This window comes from Hetaerina americana, unplaced genomic scaffold (genome assembly GCF_022747635.1).
Source record: "Hetaerina americana unplaced genomic scaffold, ioHetAmer1.1.p SCAF_4, whole genome shotgun sequence".
NCBI lineage: Eukaryota > Metazoa > Arthropoda > Insecta > Odonata > Calopterygidae > Hetaerina > Hetaerina americana.
Window position 1 is genome coordinate 105,209,997 of NW_027286985.1, and position 20,018 is coordinate 105,230,014.

Sequence of the window (20,018 nt, forward strand, 5' to 3'; positions counted from 1 at the left end):
TGCTGAGGAGATGGAAGTGGGGGGAGACAATGCATCATTTATGAAGACAGTACCTTACTGTTTCTGTGTCCTTTAATTTGAATGCGTATAGCTCTGGATGGTGTGGTAATAGTCATATTAACACACAGTAAAAAGTTTAAATGGTACCGGCTCTTAATTTTCCTCCTCACCCTCCATTCGTTCGAAGGAGAGTGGTGAGGTAGGGGGGGGCGGCGGCAGCGGCATGTCCGTCGGCGACGCCTCATCGGCGGCCGAGGCGAAGCGCAGGGGGGGCGAGGACCGCGCGCGCATATCACAGCACGCCCACGACATCCTCGCCGTCCCACGGGACTCCGAGTTCCTGCAGAGCTTCCTGCGCGTGGACCTCGGGGAGTCGGAGCCGGAGAGGGACGGGGTGGTGCGAGGGGCAGGTGGGGAGGACGGAGGCGGGAATTGGCTGAGGGTCCTGCAGAGGAAGAAGGCCGGTCTCCATGGCCAGGCGGGGCATGAAGGTGGCGATGGGCCGTCGTCGGGGGGCGACGCGGGGGGGCAAAGGGTGGGCAACCGGCTGGCGAGGGCCGCGGTGGCCCTCGGGGGTGGTGGAGGTCGGGGCAGGGCCGGCAGCGGGGACGGGATGCTGACGGGCAAGAAGACCACCTTCTCACAGCTACGGCACGACCTCCGGGAGCGGCACGGAGCGGAGGGTGTGGTGTCACCGCCGGCTCGGATTGAGGGTGGAGAGGGCCTAGGATCGATGCTGGTGGCGGACCAGGGGGCGGGCAAGAAGGGGCGTCGGAGGGGCCGGCAGCGGTCCCACGAGGAGCTGTATACGGACAAGGACCGCGCGGCCGCCGTCAACCTCGGTACCCGCGACATCAAGCAGTCACTTAAATTGAAGCGAAAGCAGGACCGCAGCCAGGCCCTGCAGATCCCCGAGGAGGCGGACCCAGGGGCCATGCTGGCCCTGGGTAGGCGCCAGATGAAGGCGGGCAGGGTCTCCGTTGCCCTTGGGTTTGTCAACAAGGTCAGGGGGGAAGCGTCCTCCACTCATGGGGTCTTATTCACACCAGTCGATGGACATCACTTTTAGGAATGCCAAGTTCATCAGAAGCCATGCGAACACTTAATATTCGATCCCTGTCCAACAGAGCTTGCACCCTTGCAAGATTTTCTTCACTTTTTGAGGTCGAAAGGTGTCCTGAACGTTCGGTGTCTTCAACATCTCCTCTACCCTCCCGAAACAACTTCATGACGTACCGCCGTTCCAATAAATGTTTGATGACGGAGCGTAACGAGCTCACGTTATAGAGGGTTCGCAAACGAACGATTTGCACTTCACGAAGGCTGGGAGCCAAATGTCACCAGCCTCCAGCCTTTCCTAAGATTCTCCTCCCTCGAGGCCAGGCTGGGAAAATGCCACGGGTCCGTCCGTCTATCCGGGAAAAATAGGTCATACTAAGAATACTTTTGGGACAGACCTTGTATATCGAATACTTTTCAAATTTCACGGTGAAATTAGTCTATCATTTCATAATACGAAATTTTAAAGAAAATAATGAGTAGTAGAGTCACGTATTTCCCTCCACTTTGGTCCATCTGTTGCAATCTGTCTTGCAGGCATGTTAGCGGGTGCTTCTGGGTCATAAGTCAGGGGAAACTCGAGAGGCTTTCTTAATCAATGCCATTCCTCCAAGGAAGTCTTGCACTAAAATTCATAATGTTTTATATAAATATGTCTTCGGCTAGCCGTAGCAGCACCAGTTCGATTTGAAACGGATCCTCTCGCGGGCAGGTGTAAGTTTTGGCTAATTCATGATATTGCGAGAACGCGACTTCTTTTCATCTGTGCATTCTTAATTGGCATGGACTGACCCCGCGTCCACAATCCCTGGTCACTCTTTCTCTCTCTTTGATTATCATTTTTACTCATATGCTCATCAGTATGCTCAAATGATTCATTTAATCAATGTCTCTCCGACCTCTTCCGTTCTGATGATGAGTTAGCAAAGGTTTTCATCTTTCTAGCAGAGATCATGTGTTTTAATCAAACCGCTGCTTCGTTGGCTGCCTGGAAATGTTTTTGAAAAACTTAAAATAGTAAGGAATTTCAAATTCCCATTTCGCTGTTAGGATCTCTATGAGGTTAAACGAGAGTGGGGACATTTTTAATACATTTGCATGAAAAAAAGGAAGTTTCCAGGCTTTGAGGACTTGTGGAAATTGGCAAACTCTTAGCCCGCTCCCTTAACCCAGGTTGGTTTTAGCTGATTAAACATGTTGCCTACACTCTTAAATATCATGAAAAAGTCGCTTGGACAGAAATTTCGTTTTTTATTCACATAATACTTTTTAATATAAACGTTATAAACGACTAAGTTTTTGTTACTACCTATTCTACTTATTAGGCTACCTGTGCCGCAAATATATCGTCAATTGTAACCAACGGAATCAATTAAAACGATGAAATTGATTTCGGATGGGAACCATTTCAAACCGCATGTTCCTCGAAATCCTCCAATGAAATGGAGGATCATATGCTACAGTGAGAAAAGCATATTTGCACTTTCCCACAGATTTCTTCCTAATGTACGAGTGTAATGCGTTCAGTTCATCGAACATCGTTCATTCAGGGAAAATATTCAACAGATTCAGGCGAGATGTAGTGGAAGTTGAAACGCGTTGTAAGTTACAACTGAAAGTGGAAGTTGAAACTGAAACGCGTTGTAAGTCACAAATAAATCTGTGGAAAAGTGCAAATTTGTTTTTCTGATAATTAATGACGAACTTCCACTACATCTCGGCTGAATCTGTTGATTATATATGTGCTACTATACTTAAATACTAAAAGAGTTCATAAATAAATCATAACTACAGTATATCCCTGGCCAAATTACTATTCCATGTCATTAATTTGCTCTTCATATCCTTTTCAAGAACGAGCATACGAGAACGAACATAGAGTATTATTTGGGCGTTATGAGACGTTTGCGTGAAGCAATTCGCCGAAAGAGACCAGAAATGTGGGCAGAAAACTCGTGGATTTTGCACCATGATAACGCACCGTCGCACAGTGCTATCATTATTCGTAATTTTTTGACGAAAAATGCAACAAATACCATCCAACAGCCACCGAATTCACCTGATTTGGCTCCCTGTGACTTCTTTCTGTTCAATCGAGTTAAAAAACCATTACGGGGAACGCGTTTTAGCAGCCGAGAGGAAGTAATGGAAAAATCGCAGGAAGCACTGATGGACATACCGAAAACCGAATATAAAAAATGTTTCGAGGATTGGATCAAGCGCTGGCATAAGTGTGTTGCGGTCGATGGGGATTACTTTGAAGGGGACAATATAGATTTAGATGAATAAACTTGTATTTTTAATTTTCTGAATAAATTCCGGGAACTTTTTGATCAAGGTAGTATGACCCAAAACCTGTTTTTTAAAGGTTAAAAAAAATGTTCCTTATTCTTGCCTAAACTTTACACCAAATGATTTCCAATGTTACACAAGTTCCCAAAATACCTGTCGTATCTCATAGAATATGTCAATGTTGTGTCAATTGAATGTTTTTAAATTGATTGTTTTTTGTACTTATTATTACCGTAAAGCGTTGTCTGATTTCGTAATTCCTTATGATTGATTACTGTAATTGATCACGCATGTTTTGGTTTGTTGTAACTTTTGTGCCTGATTTGTCAATTGATGGACTTCAGATGATCTTTGTGACGCTTAAGGATATGTACGAGGGTCATCCGGAAAGTAGTACCCGTTCGTGCCGCATGAAGTGCCGACGACGCGAGTAGCCGCTGGACGAGGTCAGATAGCTTCAGTGGCTTGTCTGCCTTCTCTGAGCCAAGTTGCGTGACGCTAGCATTGCCTGTGTTGTTTCTGTGATTGTTTACAATGTTTAAAAAAATTGAGAACGTCGCCAGTTGTGAAGTGAGGGCAGTGATTAAATTCCTCAATGCAAGAAACGTTCGCCCATGTGATATTCATCGCCAATTAAAGGAGGTGTATGGAGACAATGTAATGGACGAGTCGTCTGTTCGGCGGTGGTGTCGCAACTTCAACATGGGGAGGGGGAACACACACGACGATGAGCGTTCGGAGAGACCGTCTGTCATTACAGACCAACTGGTGAGCTCAGTTGACGAATTCGTGAGGAACGATCGGCGCGTCACAATTGATGACATCTGTGAGCATTTTCCCAATGTTTCTCGAACAATTGTTCATGAAATTGTTAAACACCATCTGCATTATGCAAAAATTTGTGCAAGATGGGTCCCTCGCGTATCTCAATGAGCTGGCGGCGAAGGACTATGCAGCAGGAATACAGAAACTTGTCACACGTTATGACAAATGCCTTAATTTGCTTGGAGATTATGTTGAGAAGTAGTTTAAAGTATCCTCTTTCAAATAAAATTTTTTATGTTTGTTAATATTTACTTTTGTGTCTTTATTTCACGAACGGGTACTACTTTCCGGATGACCCTCGTATAAATGGACCTAAATGTGAGTGTACATCCTTATTGAAATACATCAGGTTGCTTGTTTTGTCTTACTTCATCTTCCTTCATCATAACTGATTCTCAGCCGTACTAATTTGTTCGACGAACTTTCAACACTGATCATTAACTTTCTATTGATTATTCAAAATATTTACTTTTAATGTTTACTATGCATGTATTATTTCGAATTGAAATATCTTAATACGCAAAAAATTAAAAATTGGTCAAAGTTGTCATTTTGCTCTCATGCTGTTCGTAGATTTCTGTGACTGGTCCTAAACCGATAAGCAGCATAAATGGTGCAGTGTGTGTTTACGGATATTATACGAACTTTGGGATAGTGATCAAATCGGCCCATTATTTTATTATGTATTGCAGAAAAAGTTATTTCTTTGGCGTTTTAAAACACATTATCAATGATCGCAACGTCTCCATAATCAAAATATATCCAATGATGCCGATTTATTTCAATTGTATGTTTCAACTTTTTCGGGGAGCAATCTCTCTAAAAGGAATCGCGGGCGTGACGGACAAATCTGTAAATTCGTCGCAGCATTAAAATTATTCGGTTACCAACGGCGATTTTTTTGCATGTTTGTTTACATACTGTTATCATTAACGCCTTTTGATGTGAACTCAATTTCGCTTTGATGACCAAATCGCCACGGTGGTGCTATGTACTAGGATGTCAATCTCGGCTGCGGATCATAGACATTGCCTGACGGACGTCCCATTGCCCTTCTCAGGCCCTCGAGCTGCAACCGGAGGACGTGGAGGCGTTGGTGTCGAGGAGCAGATGTTACCTGGCGGTTGGTCAGCCTGGCAGTGCCCTCAAAGACGCCGAGGCTGCCCTGGCGGTGGAACCTGGGTGCATTCGAGGTTGGGGACCAGCCGCGCATTTCATTTTGTCGCATGTGCCATGAATTTATTTTTATTATGATTACATGGATAATTAAGTTATTTATTACGAATGCGTATTTGTAAAACTAGATTTATTTCAGATATTGCTACAGTGTATCAAAATGCTTCTAATTATATATCTCTAGCGTCGACGCACTTCTGCCCTTGCGGCTTTTCCACCACTCGAAGGCTCCCTGCTAGGCGATTTCCGGAAGGTTTTTGAGGGTACGCGTGAAAGCTTCTTTGACGACATCATTCAGGGTCCCATTGTTGTGTGCTTTGAGGGGGGGAGAATTTCACTTTTGGGTAGAGGAAATAGTCTGCTGATGCCAATTTGGCACTGTAAGGGGGTTGGGGAATCATCGCGATGCCGTCGCAGAAGGTCTTTGCAAGTAGGCATTCGACTCTGCTCTTGGTCATCCGTCCAAAAACGTTCGGGGTGAATTTAGTGCAGATCTTTCGCATTGCCAAATTTTAAGTAAAATAATGGTGTGCACTGTCATCTTAGCAATGTCAATATTCGATTCGCGATCATGCGCACACTTAACCGATACTTTTCACACAAACCTTGCATATAAGCCTGACTGCGTGCTCGCAATATAGAGATAATAGAAGCCGTGATTCAATGTTTTACCCAGAGCCGTGCTTTAGATTTTAATTTATCCTTTTAAGTATAATGAAACCCACTAAACTCTATTTCAGTTTTGATGCATTTAATCCTAGTAACATTGTTTGAGTAGGTATTAAAACTTGACTATTTAGCATCGAAGGTACATCTACATAATACCCCGCAAGCCGCCGCAAAGGCGTGTGGCGGGGGGTGTTTGGTCACCAACCGTAAAAGGAAAAATACCACATGCAAAAAAACAACACGGAAAATCACACCCACAACAGCGCACACACTCATGCAAAAATCCCTTCATCCAATACTCATGCAAACACATATACCGCAAAACAACTAAAAAACTGCACCCCATGATGCAGCACGAAAGCCATCCTACATCACGGAAGCCAGGACACAACAAGCAAGAAATTGAAACATCACTGCCACATGAAAATGCACCACAAAACACTCTACCCCCAAAGAGTCTCTAAATGGCAGGGAATGCGACCCAACGTTGCAGGTAGCAGGAATTTGCCCCCGCGGAGAGGGACGAGGGATTGAAAGGGAAACTTAAAAACAGATGAACAGAACACGAATGAGGTCATTCGGAAAGAATGGGTTATTATAAAAAAACACACAAGGTTAGTAAAAGAGAATGCATTTAAATACAACTAATTATTTTTTAGACGCTGAGGGTGGCAAGTGGAATTTTTGCTATCTATAACCCTGCAGTTGCTATCCCGTATCGTCCGTGGGAAGAAGGAGTCCTTGAGTCGGCTAGTTCTGGCATCTATTTCCCGAATTTTATATGCATGATCCAAGCGACTAATGTATGTAGGAGTACGAATAATTTGCGAGACCTCGGTGCTGAAACAAGCGGATCTAAATTTATTTAATAATTTCAATCTTGCATTGAATCGTCTCTCAGCCAATGATTCCCACCCCAAATCCATGAGCACTTCGGTGACGCTTCGCGTTTTATCGTAGGAATTTTTTACAAAACGGGCTGCCCGGCGTTGAACCTTCTCAATTTCCCGAATGAGACCTTTTTCACTCGGATCCCACACGCTGCATGCGTATTCTAAATGAGGCCTTACAAGAGCGTGGTAACAACGTTCCTTGACCTTCGAGTCACTTTTGCCGACAATGCGTCTAATGAATCCCAATTTTTTATATGCTTGACCGCAGACTTTACGTATGTGAGTCCCCCAAGTTAAGTCTTTTGTGAATGTGACACCTAGGTATTTTACCGTATCAACTACTGCTAGGTCACCTCCAGCTAATTTGTAAGCAAATCCCGTTGATCTTTTAAAGAAATTTACCACTGAACATTTATTATAATTTAGAGTCAATCCCCAGTTAGAACACCATTTAGTAATGCAATCTAAATCCTGCGCTAGAATAAAACGATCCTCATCCCCAGATATCTCCCGATAGATCACCGTGTCATCCGCGAACATCCTAATTTTACTTTTCACTTCGCGGTTCAAATCGTTAACAAAAATCAAGAAAAGCAACGGCCCGATCACACTTCCCTGAGGTACCCCCGACGTGACTCTAACGCTGTCGGAACTAGCGCCATCAAGGACTACCCTCTGTTCCCGCTCTGAAAGAAAATATTTAACCCAACTTATGGCGCCCTTGTTTATACCCGCGACCTTTAATTTATGAATGAGTTTACCATGTGGGACCTTATCAAATGCCTTTTGAAAATCTAAGAAGATGGCATCCACTTGCCTACCTCTCTCACCAGATACAAGTAAATCATGTGTAAATAATCCTAATTGGGTTTCGCAGGAGCGGGTTTTCCTGAATCCGTGTTGATTGTCACTTAAAAAGTTAATATTGTCAAGGTGTCTCATTATTGAACTGACAATTATGTGCTCTAAGATTTTGCAACAGATGGAAGTGAGAGATATAGGTCTGTAATTACTGGGATCCTCCCTGTCACCACTTTTAAAAATAGGCGTTATTTGCGCGGTTTTCCAAATCTTAGGTACTTTGCACTCTGTGAGGGATTTGTTAAATATAAATTCAAGATACGGGGCAATGTTTGGAGCTAATTGTTTTATCACCCTAGCTGGTATATTTTCGGGACCCGGGGATTTGTTGGGTTTAATCTCATTAAGCAATTTTAGAATTCCTTGTTGGTCCACTGTTATTTTTTCCATGGGTTGAGTATGTATTGTTTCTTGGAGATATGCGGTGGCAACATCATTCGAGAAAACGCTTTGGAAGAATGAATTTAGGATGTTAGTTTTACCCTCGCTGTCTGTATGAATTACATTGCTACAATCCCTTAAGCAAGCCACGGTTTGTTTACTCCCATTTACTTCCCTAACATATGACCAGAAAGCTTTGGGGTCAGTGTCCAAGTGCTCGCAAAGTACTTTGCGTTTAAATTCCAGTAAGGCCCTACGTAATTGTGATTTGGTTTCAATTTTAGAGGATTTATATGTGTCCCATAATTGTTTATTCTCAGGGGATGATGTGTTCACGCCTGCCCTCTTTACCCTAGAGTGTAGCATTCTCTGCTTTCGAAGGGTTTTTCTAACGTCTTTATTGTACCACCTGGGGTCGCGATTTGCTTTAACGTATTTTATAGGTATGAAATGTGCGATTCCTTTTTGCATGATATTGACAAATTCTGTCCAAGTTTCTTCCACGTTGACATGACTAAAGCGGGTTTTGAACTCGGGTAGTGAAGAGTTTAATTGATTGGCAAAAGATTCAAAGTCTGCTTTATGGTAATTATAAATTTTTCTTTTTGGTTTAACAATCTTTTTTATTGCTATGTCCAAATGGACATTAATTGCTTTATGGTCACTCAAGCCGTCATCAGTTGATACACTAATAATACGTTCCGGCGTGTTTGTAAGAAATAGATCCAATATGTTCTTTCCACGGGTGGGCATGCGTACTGCTTGATGGAGGGAGTTTCTTTGAACCAATTTTATCATGGAATTGCAAGATTCGCGATCGCGGGTCCCAGATTTAACGATATTGCTGTCCCAATCTATACCAGGGAGGTTAAAGTCGCCACCAATTATGTTTATGCTGTTATTATATTTACGTGTAAACTTGTAAATTTGATCGTTGAGGGTGTGAAGTGTTTTCAAATCTGAGTCTGGAGGTCTGTAGAAAGAGCATAAATTTATGTTGGGTTGATTGGTCCGTATTAAGGTGCACCAAACACTTTCTATGTTATTATTTTCAATGAAACTTGCCTGCTTTCAAAATGACTTTTAACTGCCACGAAAACCCCTCCTCCGGGTCTTGTATCTCTATCGTGTCGGTAAACTTTGAAATCTATTGAGAAAATTTCTTGGTCGTTCATGTCATTGCACAGCCAACTCTCTGTGCCTAATACTAGTATATCAGCGGAATGAGTTTGTATTATGTGTTCTAGATCCGCTGATTTGTTCTTGAGGCTTCTGCAATTTATAACAAGTATAGTTAAATTATTTTGATGTTGAATAACGTCCTTATTTGTGACTGACTGTATTTTAGGACGCCTTTGTGGGGAAGTGCGTGTCACATGTCTTTCTAAATCAATGTCAGTGTTGTCGGTGACTTTTATATTTTTATAAATAATATTATACGCGCTATCCCCAGATGTTACTGACCCACTAAGTGACCTGCCCTCTACCCTAAAAAAGGCCTACAGTGGTCGAGTATCCTATCCGCTACCTTACTCGCCGCTTCCGCCGTGTAATGGACCCCAGAACGGTTAAGGGGAGTCCTGCAAGATCGGAGGGTTGGCCTCAGGTCGACGAAGGAGGCTCCTATGTCCGAGCAGAATCCCGATAGTCTCTGGTTTATGCCTTCCACTCGGCTCCAAACCAGAGACCCGCGATCCTCCCTTGGAACGATGCTGCAGACCGTTAGTCCCAGCCGAACCCCCTCGACGCCCTGGACGCGCTTCACCTCGGAGCTCAGTTCCCTAAGGGAACGGAGGACCTCCTCGGATCCACGGTCCGTGACGTCGTTGGTGCCCACATGGGCCACGACCTGCAGCCTAGAGCACTTCGTGCCTTTGACCGCCGCCTCGATCGCCTTCGTCACCTGAGGGACTCCTCCGCCTGGTATACACCAGGCGGTCACCCGTTGATCGGCGCCTACGCGGCGCGCCCTTTCCCTCAATGGAACCATTACACGACGGACATTCGAGCTACCTATTACTACAACTCCCTCCCTTCCCGTTCCCTGACGTCTTACCCTAGGCAGTGCCCTCGGAGTAGGGATAGGGGCTGCAAGTACGGTGGTGCTGTCATCCGACAGCACCTGGTACCTGTTGGAGACGGGGATGGTATCTGCCTCCGCAGAGTCCAATCCACGCCGCAGCGTTACCTTCCCCTTGCCCCGAGAGACGACCCTCCAATCGTCCGACCTACGGACGTGAGACACTCCCTCGTTGGGAGATGGGACACGGGGTAGGTCTCTAATCGCCCAGCCACGTGTTGCATTCGGACGAATCCGTGCACCCATATGGGCGTGGCGGGTTTTCGTATTCCCACCCCGAGCACCATCTCTCCTGAGGGGAGTCCTCCGGCCAGCGATCTCCGATCGAAGCTCCCGCACCATTCTCTCCAGCATGACAATACGGGCCCTTAAAGCCGCGCATTCGCCAGTGCCTTCGAGCATGCCAACAGGGGACCTAGATGAAGCCATCTTAAATAACAACCGAGTTCCCAACAAAAGCTAACTTGTATACGCTACGCTAAAATTTCTAAGAGGGGTTAGTTAAATTTAGCTCAATCAATAAGTTACGCTTTGGAAGTAAGTAAAGAAAGGAAAGAAAAAAGATGGTAAAGAAAATAAAGCACTCACCGATAACCAATTAGATTCGACGGACAAAAACCACCGCAAGCCACTAAGAGTACCCACTAGGAATACCACCAAACTATTAAAAACTAATAACAAGCAACACAAAAACTAAATAAACTTAACTATTTCACAAAATTAAAGCTAACACTAAACTACACTTCACTAGGGAAGAACCAACACAGAAGTAACAGCAGGCACGCAGGTAGTCTCAGGTAGGGTCGAACCGGTTCTAGGGAGCGAGCTCGAGCACGTCTGTTCTCGGCAGAAGCCAGGCAGAGAATGAGAATAATAAGGTAATTGCTTATTTATAAGATAATATTTCCTATATGCTCATTCCTTCAAACCATTTTCCTAATTTGTATGGATTACGATAGTCCTACCATCAGTCACCAAACAACATTCATAATTTACTTTAATCATTCTTAAATTAGCTTATTCATTCATTTTTTCCATGAAATCATATTCATGTTAACTCTATATGAATGCTTGAGGCGAAGCAAAGGGTAATTTTACCGCTGTTTAGAGTACAACTTTTCCTTTTTGCAGGCATATACCAAAAGGCCGAGGCTCTGTATCATCTCGGTGACTTCGAGCACAGCTTAGTGTTTTACCACAGAGGTCAGAGAATCAGACCGGAAATGGAATGTTTCCGGCTCGGAGTCCAGAAGGCGCAGGAAGCTATTCAGAACACGATTGGGAAAAGTGAGCCAACCATTAAATATGTCTCCTAATAATAATAATAATGTGTTTCTCCCTCCTTTCTCTCGAATATCTGACTTACGTATTCAAGGCGTCAAGTCATGTGTGTGTAAACTCTCGATATCCTCACAATATTCCTTCGTCCATGTATATTTCGCTCTCTAAGTCTCTCTTCCTATTTTGTTATTTTTTCCTCAATACCCTTTCTTCATCCACATTCTGTGTTATCGTTCTTTCATTAAGAAAGAGATTCAATGCAAGCGTAGTATGACACTATGCTTTGAAGTTCAACGATTTATTCCCCCGGGTAACTAGATTTTTGTCAACAATTTTGTCGGTTTTCATGGAGTATCATTGGGATAACTAACAAGCAGTGGGCATATTATCCTAGTGGGCGTAGATAGTATTGCGATGGTGGCCGAATTCTCCGGGATTCGTAACGCAAGGGTTGTTTTCGGACCGATTTTATCCATAAACCTCAGTGGTGCGATGTTATGATATGGAGAACTTCGTGGAAAACTAAACGGTGCCACGGGGAAAGAGACTGCTGCATAGAGAACTTCTTATTAGAGACTCATCCCTGTCCTGTTCATGAGAGGATTGTAATTTCATTGCTATGAACCATCCGCTGGCAACTTACATGCATGTATATACTGTCGGCATCAAGTCTTTCACAAAATGATGATAGATGGCAGCACCATCACACAAAAATGACGCGTATGGAGTCCGACAGCTATTTAAAACTATTAAGTTATTTATTACTGCTAGCGGGTTTGCTGCACCCACCCCATTTTCAGGAGTTGGTATTGCAACCTTTTATATTTGCTACAAGAAATGCATTTCAATTATTTAAAAGTATACAAATTATGAAGACCAATTAATTTATGTAGGACAAATACATATAGTCTCCATGTGTCCTTTAATGGCATATTAGAGTATGTATTAAAAGCATTTCTAAAGGGTACTACAGATTTATCACTAATTTTCTCTGTACTTGTCTAATTCAAAGGGTCTCACCGATAAGTAACTAAAATAGGTTACATTTAGAGATGCAATGTAATATCGATTTAAAGGATTGGAGGATCTAATATATTAACTACTTTCAAAAATCACGGTCAATACACATGGAGAGGGAATCAGTAGAATGCTTAAGCATATTTCCTAATGTATTTTAACTAATATAGGTTAACATAAAAATTTAGAAAATTGCAGAAAAACGAGAAAGAAAGTTCAAGTGGAAAAAAATCTTAGCTGGAAGAGTTACTCGTTTATGTCAGCTGGTTCCTTCTCCGGCACCATCCACTTACACGTAATCTAACAATATAAAAATTACGCATGTATCTTCACTTTATCTTCAAGTAATATTCAAACGAAAGAGTTTCTACTTCTTGCGAGCGAGAAACGTTAAACATCAATGCTAGTTAATTTCATCTATCACGTTGACGAGATTCCTTTGATCTAGGAGAATCTGATGTAATTGTTTGGCCTTTGACTTTTTTCTGAAAAAGAAATGAACCACAAACTTTCCAGCTGCCAAAAGGATTCAAATGAAGGAAGGGATCGAGATAGAAATGAAATAAGTTTTGTAAAAATCATTGATTCGAATTTTACGACTTCGAAGAGTAGCGTCCGGAATACATCAGTCGGCACTGGCGTTATCTATACAGATTTAAAAATAACTACTTGAGTGATCAACTATCGCACCCTATTATCGCGTCAGTAAACTATTGAATCAAATTATATTAGCCCGGAGTTGCCAGAGGATGGATGAGGGAACGCAGCTCTTTTGGATCCAATTTCTCAACTTTTCGGAGCCTTCTTAAAATGTTCCATCTGTGCGAGGAAGGGTGTGAATCGTGCTCACGTCGTCCGCTCCCTTGCAGAGGGCCCTCCGACGCGGAGGAAGTCGTCCAGCGTGGCCCCCTCCAAGTCCCCGTCCAGCCCTCCGGTCAAGAGCCACACGGCGGCCATGTTCCGCAAGAGAAACGCCCCGGGGTCATCGCGAGGGACGCCGGACAGCGGCGGTCGCTCCTCGCGCCAACTGCTCGGCGAGTTGTGCATCGACAAACTCTACCTGGAGAACCTCCTGCAGCATCCAGGTGAGCAACCCCGCGCGCCGACTCGGAAGCATGCATGACCTCTAAGCCAGCCGAGAAATAGATTGCTTCATCATTATTATTATTTACATTACAATTAGACAAATGACCCTGGAGCAACGGTCTAGTGATGAACCCTTATAATGCACAAGTAGAAAAAAATACATGAAACCAATTGCATCAACAAAAAAATACCTAAAGATATTCGTGATTCCCAGCCGTGCCAATGCCGTCACACGTGACCCAGGTTCACACCATACAAAACAACGCACAAGTCACGCACTGTTCTTCATCATACCCCTTCCAAAATCACGCACCGTTGAGACACCACACATTTTAACAATCCAACTTCTCACGACATCCATACCACGTGCAGAACATTATTTTTAAATAAATAAAATGCTAATCACCGGCCAAGAAAATGTCTTACCCAGTCCTTTGTCTAGTGCCTATTTTATACCTTTTCTTAAAACGCTTAAAAGTGTGATGGAAATGGCTCAAACAAACCTCCCGGAAGCTGATTCCATTTAAAATAGTACTGTTTAAAGAAGAGTATTTTTCCTCTTTGTTTTTTGTTCTCATTTTCATTTTAAATTTGCATGATTTATTTCCCTTAAAACTTGGTTTTTCTATCTCTTTCTATAAATCTTCCCCCGCTTCTACATTTTCAACTGTTCTACAAGTATATATCCTGAATATTTTTACATTCAGCATCCGGCTTTAATCTACAAACTACCACAAGTAGATGTAAGTGATCTTACCGCTAGTTAGAAATGACATGCCCGACTCTAAATGGCATAACTAATTACAACTATCAACCCCCTGCCACACGTCCTCGTCTTGGCTCGTAGGGTGAGATATACGTATATTTAGTTGAAGCATTTTGGGTATGCCTGGGGGGATTAAGGTCAGCACTCATTGCATTCCCGTTATTTTACTACGCAAAAGCAATTATATCATTTTAAGGGTTCACAGTTGCATGGTTCGAATGATTTCTATGGGTTGGGTTGTCTCACACAGTCGTGATCCTAAACTTTTGGGCGAGAAAGAGGATTTCTTATACGAGGGATGCCCAGAAAGTAACTTACATTTTGACATAAACTATTTATCTGATGACAAGACAAAGTTTTATCATGTACATTTGAAAGTCATATTCTTTAACTAAATTTTCTATACAGTCGCCGTTTAAGGTGAGGCCTTAATCGTAATGATGCATAAGCTTTTCAATTTCGTTCCTGAAGAAATCTGCCGCCTTATCTTTTAATTTCTTGTTTATACCATCGTGCAATTCTGCGTCATTGTCAAAGGGCTTTGTTGCGAGCCACGTCTAGCGAGAGATTCACAATCATAAAGCGGTTATTTTCACGAATTTTTTTGTTGATTTCACCGTCATTTCATCTGTCACTAGACTAGGCCAACTACTGTCGTCCTAGTCGTGAGCATTGGTGCTGTGGCCATTTTTAAACTGAATGCACCACTTCCTCATCCCGCCTTTGCTCCTTATTCCATCTCCTTACACACTTCACTAAGTTACTTATGAACTTCAATTGGTTTGTGCTTTTTTGCCAGGAAGAATCTGACCACAGATCGCACCTCATAACTAGCGGTATTTTCTAATACAGCGTACATTTTAACAGTTCGCAGTCTGAGCAAAGTAGAAGAACCACAATCTGCACACAAAGTGCCACAGCAGGATGCGTATTACTGAAAGTAAGGACGTTTAGACACCAAAATGGTGGCTCTATCCCGACCCACCGCCAAGCTAGGCCGAAACGTAAATTACTTTCTGGTCAGCCTCCATATATGCCTACGTAAAACGTCCAGTCCCTTATTTTCTCAGTACATAGTACGTGCGATAAATAGGCGAACTGGTGCAATCTGACGGCCATTACGCGAACTATAGCCGTACCCACTAACGGCGCTAGTTGCGTGAGGCCCAATGATGATGCCTATATTTTGGCGGGTCGTCGAGCTGTGCGTATGATACCAGTTATGTTAGTTTCCGTTGTCCTTGCTTTTACTGTTTGTCGAAAATAGAAGTTGTCAAAATCACGGAGCAGCGAATCAGCGTCATGTTTTTTAGTGAAGTGCAATAAAAGTTATCAAGAAGTTACGGAAATGTTGACAGCTGTTTACGGTGATAATGCTCTGAAGATAACATCCGTGTATTCAAGTGGATTAAGCGTTTTAAAGATGGCTGACAAGACGTCACGGATGATACAAGCCCGGGACGACCTTCAACCACCCTTGTTGACGACAACATTGATCGTGTGCGGTCCCTTGTCCTTACCGTAAATTCTGAATTCTACCTTACAGTTCGCAAGCGCTTGAGAGATCGCGTGCGTCGACCAAATTTGACTCTAGGCGATGTATGGATCCTTCACCATGACAATGCACCTGCACATTCAGCATTGATTGTTCGCCTGACTCTGGCAAAAACATTCAACCACCATCCTCGATCATCATCCTTATTCGCCAGATCTCGCTCCCTGCGACTTTTTCCTATTCCCAAAATGCAAAATGTGATTACGGGACATCACTGGGAAGATGTGGTGTGTCCACATCTTCCCAGTGATGTCCCGTAATCACATTTTTGCATTTTGGGAATAGAAAAAAGTCGCAAAGCAAAGAACGACGAGAAAACAGAAAATCCTAACTGCCGAGGACTTCCAAGGGTGCTTTAAACAGTGGAAAAGAAGATGGAATAAGTGGTGCATAGCAACGAATGGAGAGTACATTGAAGGGGACAAAATCTATACAGACTAAACTTTTTAAAGTAAAGTTTTTATGGCCTCATTTCGCGTATTTATTGGAAGGACCTCCTGTTTCAGCATTTAACTCACCCGATTTCAATTTTAGTCAATACGTTTTAAGTTGTGCATACGTATTGTCTTTATGCTTCCAGATCCTCACTTTCAAGATCTGCTTACGGCTGTGTGACGCATCCTTTCTTCCAAAGCGATTGTGAGTTGGAATAGCTTTTCTCTGAATTCTCGTTCCAATTCTGAGGTTAGATCTTGATGCGCAGCGTCCCACTTGTTGGGTGCTTTCGAAAAGCGAGTTCTAAATCCGTAAAATAATATATACTCGTAATATTTCTATTTTAATTTTTCCTCGCTTCTCATGTAAAAAGTCCGAATTCTGGCAGTGGGTACAACTTCCGGCTGTGTTAATTTTTGGCTGTTGTCTTTTTATTAATTGGCCGATTTTAAATCTTCTTTCTACGATTCATATACTTGTCATTTGTACCCTGGAAAGTTCCCTTTTTTGTTTTGTTATGGTAGGTTTGATTGTAGCAAGATTAATTCCTACCAGCCTAATTTTTCAATTTTGTATTTTTTGACGGTTTCGAATGTTGTGCGAAGTCATTTAACTTTAATTAAAAATATTAATTCTATGGTCCTTCCTCTGCACAATGCTTACCTTCAACCGAAGAATGGTGTGCATTATGAAAGAATAGTATGCAATTTTTAAAAAAATATTTATGAGAGAACAAATAACTCTATTCATTATACATTTGCTCGTTAATACTTTTTGCCAAAAACCCATTCGCTAATCCTTTAGCTTTAAGATTCCTGAGTTTAGGCCGGCCAAAGTTTAAAATCTCTAATTATAAATGGTTTAATCAAATAATTATGAGTTCAAATTGTTTGAGGATACTTGCAATTTAGTGTAACAAGTCTTTGAGCGAGAGCAAGTGTGCAGTAGTGACCCCATCCTAAGCCCTTTCCATTGAACGAGATATTCGATAACGGCATTAAAATAGAATTAAAATGGAAACTCCCTCACGAAGTATTTCCTTCTAACCCTTATTTTGAACGTAGCCAAGTAACTTCTTGGGAACATGGCATCGCATCCCTTTCGAGGAGTTTTCATCAGTTTCAAAAGGAATGTCTTAGAATGCTTGTCCACAAAAATAAAGTGAAGAAAATATTAAGGTCAATCGTTAATTTCTCTGCAAATATGGATAACCGAATTCACCAGATTTTGAAGCCCTTGAAGATATATTTTAATTTTATGGCAAATATTGTTAACATGTTTGATTCTAGAAAGATGTTTGGTTAAGCGTGATACCAAGATTGAGAATTGGAGCGAGAACTATGAAAATTCCATCCATAAGGGCAGTCCGATCGTTCGTTCAATACGTTTTCATTATTTACGTAATCTTTTGTTTAAGTTCATTAGTTAACATTATATTAAATGCATTAGTGTTTTTATCCAAAAGTGTTCTTAAGGATCCCGTAATTAATTTACTCTTTCGGAATGTAACCATTACGTCTTGAAATAAAATCTGGTACCACCCTTTGCCTTGTTTAACATATGCCTCGACTACTCTTCGTAAGCTTCGACTTACCTTAATACTCCTCGATACAAAATATTACAGGATTAATAATTCGTAGTTGACTCACCTACGATCCTGAGTTATTTAAATTTTTCCGTCGTTCTAGAGTATTTTAATATCCATCCTACCACAAATTCAGCAGTTCATATTTTCAATTTATTTTTCTCATATGAATTAATTAAAGGTGCTTTAAACTTGGACATGTTGTGATCCCTGGGAATAAGGGACGACATCCATTTCTTCTTAAGAAATAATGAGCTCTACGGCCTCTAAATTAAATGAGAATGGGGAAGAAAACTCCAATGGCCGTAAAAATTAGTTGCCAATCTCTCGTCAGACCAATTGTTGTGTTGGTTTGACGGGAATCACGTCAGGGACCAACCACAACCTCTTGACCAGAATACCCTCTGTTTCTCGTGGTTTACGGGAAATTAATCCGCGTCAGGGACCAACACACAGCCACACGCACACTATCCTGACTGAAATCCTTCACGAGGCTGTGAGACCCTGTTAAAGAATTTCAGATGGAGATGGAATCCTTCACGAGGCTGTAGAGTAGACCCCGTTAAAGATTCCAGGATATTCTCAAGCACACGTTTTGTGACTGGCACAGACCAATCACACACACAAGCACTCAAGAAACACACACTCAAAAGGGCCCGACTTCTGGGAGAATCTGGACACAGGTAAAGAGCAACCAGGAAATGCGTCGCGTTATTGAAGGATTTCAACAGTTGAAAATGAAAATCAGACATTAACAATTCACATGGCGTTTACCGAAAAGCAAATAAAGCATGGACAAAAGCATAGTAAATTCCAGATGAGTGCATTTGATAAGAAACAGAGATTTTGATTACCGAGTTTTCTCGTACAATGAAGGAAGTTTAACTCTCTGCTGAGCATCTCTGCGGGTGATAAGTGAGGAGGCTTGGGAATCACGGAAGGGCATGAATGTATAGAGTGGAGCTGACTGACATATTTGTGGCTGATAACACTTGCTCACGCCTGGTGGCTGCACCCTGTGCTTGGCGTGGCCCCTTTTCCCTGGGGTTCCGATTGTCGCTCGCTCACCCTTGACTTCTCGTTTTCTCGCATGCCCCTCAGACATTAAGGCCCCGCACCAGGAGGGCTGCGCGCACATAGCAGGGCCGGCAGAAGAGGCCGTGGCGTACCTGGCGGGCCGCGAGGAGTTTTGGAGACAGCAGAAGAAGGTGAACAGCGGGCCGCAGGGCGCGCGAACAGCGCAGCGGAGCAGGAACCAGACGTCCAGCGGCAGGGCGAGATGAAAGGTCACTCTCCGCGCCCTCTGCTGACGCTCTCTCGGGTGTGCCCAACCGCCTGCCATGCGACCCGCCCCTCCCCGGCCCTTGACCGGCTTCGACTCCCCTTTGGCAAGTGCTCCACCAACTTGCGTTTGCGAATTTAATTTCCTAATTCAATTTTTTGCGTGGAAATGGAAGTATTCACACGTTTCCGGTGAATCGATTACGTTGAAATGTTTCCCCATTTCATTCTTCTGGAATACTTAGTGACGTATTTCCTTTTTTTAAAGTCTCTTGCGGGACATTGGGTTTAGTTTGATATTTTCTAAGATCTTCGAAAATTTTTCTTCCCAAATATAATGAAAAGAGAAACTTTGTAATTCCACATAGATTTATTAGACGGATTTATTAGACGGTCCGTCTAATAAATCTATGTGGAATTACAAAGTTTCTCTTTTCATCATGTTAAGTCGATTCCATGAAGTCACGCCCGAGACAACGAATTCTTCCCAAATATTTCAATAGCAATATTTTAATAGACAAAGAGATTGAAGTTATTTTTCTTCACTGAGTATAAGTTCTATCAACCGTTCGAATTTCCTACGGATGTTGAGTTCCCCATTATTTATTTAACGAGGGTAGGCTGAAAAGTAATCCACACATGCTTGTAGACCACAGACCTAAACACATCAAACAAGATCGGGAAAAAAGTACATTGAGGTACAATTCTTAAGTTTCAAAATCGTATATTTATTTTGCAAACATAGTCACCGTTAAGGCTAACACATTTCTCTCAAC

The 20,018-nt window shown here is 42.6% G+C and overlaps 1 protein-coding gene across 1 annotated transcript; it reads left to right on the top strand.

Annotated features, from left to right (window-relative positions):
* Positions 1-223: 223 nt before the first annotated feature.
* LOC139692534 (uncharacterized) lies at positions 224-19,244 on the top strand. The gene is made up of 5 exons (XM_071590757.1): positions 224-1,003; positions 5,237-5,369; positions 11,368-11,523; positions 13,404-13,619; positions 19,063-19,244. The coding sequence occupies exons 1-5, from the start codon at positions 224-226 to the stop codon at positions 19,242-19,244; spliced, it is 1,467 nt and encodes a 488-aa protein (XP_071446858.1).
* The last annotated feature ends 774 nt before the right edge of the window (positions 19,245-20,018 follow it).

Coding starts and splice junctions, on each gene's coding strand:
- LOC139692534 (XM_071590757.1), top strand. CDS start 224: ATGTCCGTCGGCGACGCCTCATCGGCGGCCGAGGCGAAGCGCAGGGGG. Junction 5,370..11,367: donor GGAACCTGGGTGCATTCGAG/GTTGGGGACCAG, acceptor TCCTTTTTGCAG/GCATATACCAAAAGGCCGAG. Junction 13,620..19,062: donor GAACCTCCTGCAGCATCCAG/GTGAGCAACCCC, acceptor CATGCCCCTCAG/ACATTAAGGCCCCGCACCAG.